The 6,123-nt window shown below is 36.2% G+C and overlaps 1 protein-coding gene across 1 annotated transcript; it reads left to right on the forward strand.

The window, feature by feature from the left end:
• Nucleotides 1-3,851: 3,851 nt before the first annotated feature.
• LOC142353498 (uncharacterized) lies at nt 3,852-5,670 on the forward strand. The gene has a single exon (XM_075405751.1). The coding sequence runs from the start codon at nt 3,894-3,896 to the stop codon at nt 5,307-5,309; it is 1,416 nt and encodes a 471-aa protein (XP_075261866.1). The 5' UTR covers nt 3,852-3,893; the 3' UTR covers nt 5,310-5,670.
• The last annotated feature ends 453 nt before the right edge of the window (nt 5,671-6,123 follow it).

The raw sequence follows: 6,123 nt of genomic DNA on the forward strand, positions 1-6,123 counted from the left end.
AGATCCGGCAAATACCGACCTTAGGAACACGTTGTATTTAAAATTTGCCGGATACTTATCACACCTAGGTCACGGTTTTTAACTGCAATTGTGTATTTTTACTGTAAATGAACTTGCCTGTTATAAGACTGTATTAGTTACTAGTCGCAAAGTATAGGAATGTCTTATCTATACAGACTCCAACACTGGTTTTCAGTTTTATTATGTCGAAATGTTTAACGTTTATAATGTATATAATAGCAAGAAGTTTACAACGTGTTCTGTTTGGTATAGACTGTGATATATCAAACGCCTAAAGCCCCCCAAGTTTTCGCTTGCTGTGTAATTTTGTTCTTTCTTATCGATAGACACACCCAGAGGTCTTAATGGTTTCCAATTAATGGTACTAGGTCCTGCTTTATGTTCAGTAGTATTATTCAAATATAAACTCTTACCTACGCCATAAAACAGTTTGTGAGGGTCACGTGTTTGTATTACATTTTTACAAAAGTTTTATAACCCAAATTTATGTTCAAATTCAAATCAGAAGCTTACATGTTAACAAAGAGCGCTCTTATCAGTAGCAAGTTGTTTAAGTGTTGTTTGTGATTTGTTTGTGTTTCGTTTGTTTTAATATAAAGGCTCTTGCAAATAAAATAATTTCCGAAAATTATTTAAAACTGTTATTTTGACACACTTTACGTACGCAATTCTTGAAAATGCCATGTACTGCTGATAAGGACGCAGAGTTTGGAGACGTGTATTTTGAAGTCTCAAAAAGGAGAAAATATTAATACGTGCAACAGTGAAGTTTTATGAAAATACGGGTACCTATTTCCTTATCAATCTGTTTAATTTTGTTGATAAAGAATTCAAATTCAACAACGAATCACTCTAACTTTAGAAGAGTTTGAGTTTTTGTCAAAAAATTCAACAAAATTATGGTGTGCTGCTGTATGTTCAGCTACTAAAAACGATCAAGCGAACAAAGCTACAGAAGCGAAAAGACGTAAACCAAAAAAAGACGAGCACAATTTAGACTTATTATAATAATTTCAAAAATGATGGAAGCAATGTATGAGCGTTCTCCGGCGTTCTTCAAGCCGTTTCAGAAAAACAAAAGTGTTTTATATCGAAAGAACCCAATTTTTCCTTTCACAAGATCTTTGACTTTTGCATTCGTTTTGAGAGTATCCAATGTTATTATAACCCTACTAATCATTACCACGTTCTCATCGACGTGTCGGAGTTTTAGCAGATTTTATCGAATAAACAAAACCGTGTTCAGTTCCATGTCTTTTTACAACTTTCAAGTATCTTCTCATCTTCGGATACACTGGAGGCGAAGGGAGATGTTTTTTTTCAAAAACTCTTGCTGGCAGTGGAGTACAACAAAGGCAATGTCAACGGATACTCAAAAGCAGGCAGTACTGCTACCGCACAAAAGCGTTTGCCAACGTTTACCAAAAATCTCAAAACAAAATTCTAAAAAAAATATAACGAAACTTGAAAAGGTTTGGTAGAAACTGCATCGAAGCAGAGAAATCAAGTAATGCAAACTGATCAACAAACAAATGAAACTCTGAAAAGATTTCAATCGATTCTCTCTGGACCGCATGTTGGTGCGTTTTGTCAAATAGTGGATATTTTTATAAGTGGATATTGAAGTTTTGATATTGATTCTTCTGATGTTCTGTGTGTTCGTTTCGTTTTTGAAGAAAAATTTAATTTTTGAAAAAAATGTCTTGAATATAGGTTAGTAATGTTAGAGCATCACGTAAAGCGCAAGACGAAGTAAATCAATATCACTCATTTTTACAAGTTTTTGTCCACAGAAAATAATATGAGCAATGGACATGGAATCAGTCTAGAAGACTACCCAAATCTTTTATGGTTTTCGATCTGACGAGTACTCAGCAGGCGTGTCATGATTGTATTCAACCTGAACTTACATGTTCTGTATCGATTGAACTAATGTATTCGGCTGCCTTAGCTCATTATGTAAAATTTTTCATTCTTGGTGAAAAAGCAAGTACCATTTGTATATTGATTCGGCGAGGAAAGTTTCAAGGAATCATATTTTGACAAACTAATGGACGAGGACAACTAACTTGAACTCTCTGATTCAGAGATGTTCAGAACTACAATACAAATTTCGTTGTTCAAGCGGCTGATAATTCAATCGACTTTTTTGACAACAATTTCATTATACTCAATATTTCGACGTCCGCATCAATCGGAACCCATTGGATTCTTCTGCAAAAAGATCAAAAAATTGATTTTCCAGATCCCTTAGCCCAAACTCTATCGTCATACAAACGTTTGCAGAGCAGAATTGCCTCTAATTCTATTGTTTATACCGTATATGAATCACTGAGAAACCAACCTATACAGAAGCAAATACAAAATAAGCCACATAAAATTGAGTTCTGTTTCTGTATAGGTTGGTTTCTTAGTAATTCCCCCTGTAGTTTGCCCGGGAAGACACTTGTGTCCCCACTCCGTGGTTTGCCCAGGAAGACATCACTACTATCGTCTCTATCTAATTGTCAGACGAACTCACTTTTCTTTAACGGACCTTTGATAGAGTTCTGAGCGCTAGCCAGTCCCCGGCTAGAAGCCTTCTAACGACCGAAATACAAAATTGTACAGATGTACAGATGCAGACATTGCAAAAGATATGAATCAAGTCACTGCGGCACCCTATTTTCTCCGACAGAATTAATACGTTCTCATGAATCAATCATTCAATCCGGGCAGTAAAAATCAAATAACTGCTTGTACTTATTTTTTCTATTAAGTTCTTGTATAGTATCAACTATTTGTTTTTACCCTTGACTTTATTTTTAAGTAAACAGTAATTGATGTTTGATATTTTATTGTTCCCGCGAAAGAGTCACCAAATCTATCTCTCCACCAGGCTTGTGGAGAACATTGCGGAAAAGTGTGAGGACAAACTGAGCTAGCAAAAGCCCAATCGGATGAAGTGGCTCAAAACGCCAAGGAATATCAGAAATTTGGTCTTTGTAAACTTCTAATCAAATGCACATACTTTTAAGAGAACCGTTCATATGAATGAATATACTGGCTCTGAAGATTTATCCGGTCTGACCTAATTTAGCACTGAAATGAACACACTAGTGTTAAATTGAGTTCTACGGTACTACAGATTTTTTCTGAAAAAAGGTAGACTACTGATAAAAGATCCGGACTACCGTAGCGTTCCCAACACTATTTGAGAGCGAATCAATTGTTGTTAGGCTAATCAGTTGCTCAAAACAGGATGAAATCGCGTGTTACACATCTCTAAAACTTAGTTAGACCAATCCGTTGCTGGCGATCGGAAAGTACTCACAAACGGGATGTTAAATTATCATGCGAGAGCAGTCTATATCTAATAATATTTCAGCATGGCATGAACTTAATGTGAAAGAAAAATGTGAATGTGTGCTTTTGTGTATGGCTTTATGTTACTCATATTAGTATGCAGTATTTTTGTCTCTATCTGTGTCTAAATGCTCTGTTGTTGTAGATTAAAATTATTTCAATCAATTTCATAATTAGAAATCTAACTTAAATTGCTGTTTTGAATTAGCCGAAGAAATTTACTCAAGGTGTCTATATACAGTATGACCTTATCACAATTTTGAAAGGTTGTGGTTAGTCGCAGTTCTGAATTTCCATTATTGTGCAAAATAACTAGGCGCTTTTATGCAATAACTGCCAGGATTTCGAAGTATCTATTTGCAAAGATTTCAATGTTTTTCAAGCTCAATTAAAGAGTTATCGGACTGCCTTTCTGCATAATGCAAGAAATTCCGCAGTGTAAAAAGCGCGATATAAGGACCTTGAATATTTGCATGGTTTTGACTTCAAAGTTCTTATTCTTCCAGATAATTTTTTATGAGAAGAGTATGATTGTTTTGGAAAGTCCTTCTAAAATCATGGCTGCTCAGCTGGCTAATTGTTCGATTGACGATAACCCAGTTTCTGACGCGAACGAAAGCACCTCTTTCGGACCAACACCAGAGCTCAGCTCTGCCGATTCTCAACGACTCAAGAACCCCTTTGTTAAATCTCCCGTAAAGCGGGAGCGACCTAACACGCGATCGAAAGTAAAAACTAACGCTGACATTCAAACAACGAATTCAAATGAGCAACGGAAAATTTTTCCCAGAGGTCAGATAGTTTCAGACAGTCTTCAAAGTGCAACGACAACCAAAAATCAAGTCAAAATATCTCCGAAAAAGAAAACGAAAAGCAGTGAAGCTTGTAGGGATGTTAATAGTGATACGAGTACTTCAAATAGCTCAGTTATTAGCAAAAAATTGACTTTTGACTCTATTTCGAACATTCCTGAAACTGAAAATGGTCAACAAAACCTACACAGTTTAAGTAGCGAATCGAGTAGTAAAATTGTTGAAGCTGATATTAAAGTTTCAAGTCAAATTGAAGCAAAGCAGTTCATTGAAACTAAATCTGACGATTTTTGTAAAATTTCAACAAATGCTAGCTTTGAAAGCGAAGTCATTGAACAGGCGAATATCTTACCTGATGATAAAGGAACTGAAAAATGGGAATTGAAAACTGAAAAGGTTCCTAACGAAATGTATCAAAATTTGGCGAAAAAACTGACAAACAAGCCACGAAGATCGCAATCTGTTGATGCAAGTCCATTTACAAAAGCCAAAAACATTCCATTAGACGTAGCACCAAAAGATTCGACAAAACCCAAGAAACCCAGGTCTAAAAAGACGACAAAAAGAGCAACAAGTCAAGAAAATCTGAAAAATTCCAACTTCAAAGTCACCGATTTTTACGAGTATCGGCGAAGTAACAGACGGTTATACGAAAAACTTCCAACGCAAGAAGAAATTTACACTAAATGTGTTCTCGAAAAGTGCCAAGATGGTTTGAAAGTTGAAAACTTCGAAGGAAAAGGACGTGGAATAGTTGCAACTAAAACATTCGAGCGAAACGATTTCGTGGTCGAATATCGCGGCGATTTAATTTTACCGAGCGAAGCGAAAGAGCGAGAGCTGGAATTTGAAAGTAACCCTGAAGTTGGATGTTATATGTACTATTTTGTGCTTGGTAACACGAGGTATTGCATTGACGCTACAAAAGAGAAAGAATCGTTCGGTTATGGTCGGCTACTAAACCATTCTCGAAAACGGGCAAATTGTAGGACTAAAGCTATTTGGGTGAAGTCGGAGCCCAAATTGATTTTGGTGGCTAATAGGACGATTAATGAGGGGGAGGAATTGTTGTATGATTACGGCGATCGGTCCAAGACTGCGCTTGAAAACCATCCTTGGTTGTCACAGTGAATGAATTCCAAAATTCGAAACTAAATTTGAATCTATTTGTTCCTGCCCCCCCCCCCCCCCCCTCCCCAACACCACCCTGTCACTCCACCCCTCCAGGACTACCGTTTATTTCAACGTTACTGTCGAGAATTATCACGTGGTTTAAAGGGGATGGTGGGGTGGGGGGGGGGGGAGTGAAACGAGGAAATTCTTGACACGATCTCGAATGCAAACTTTTTGAACAAAAACTGAATACTTTTTGTGATGCTGATTTTGTTTTGTCTATGATTTTGTTTACTTTTTATATGCCGTTATTTATGTTTTTGTATCTTTTGTAGTTTTGTCTTTGTATGCGATTGGATCAATTTAAAATTGAGGAATGTTTCGTTTTTTTTTAGTTTGCAAATTTGGTTAAGAATTCAAAATTCTTATCGATACTTAGTTGCAAAAAATCTTTTAAAAGTGTTTTTTTTTTCGAAAGCTATATCATTTAGTCCCCAATTGTCGAAGATGAGCATAGAAATGAACAAGATAGCAATTCTTTCTATGCACGTTTTAATAATTGTTCAGCTTACGTATAACGCGTAGTAAATAGTTGAACTGGCCCTGCATGTTCAAACTAAAACAAAAAACAATTCTTACAAAGCACGGCGCTGTAACTAAAGATTTTAACTTTTGTAATGGCAAAGTGGAAATCTAAATTTTGCCAGTGTAAACCATTTACCTGTTTTATAACTTTTTTATTTCCTTGCCTCGTGTCAGCTTTCTCCGGTTTTAGACTCGAATTACCGAAACTGGCTTTCTTATCCGTCATAATCTTTGGCTTTACTCGATC

This window comes from Convolutriloba macropyga, chromosome 14 (assembly GCF_964194025.1).
Source record: "Convolutriloba macropyga chromosome 14, txConMacr16.3, whole genome shotgun sequence".
NCBI lineage: Eukaryota > Metazoa > Xenacoelomorpha > Acoela > Convolutidae > Convolutriloba > Convolutriloba macropyga.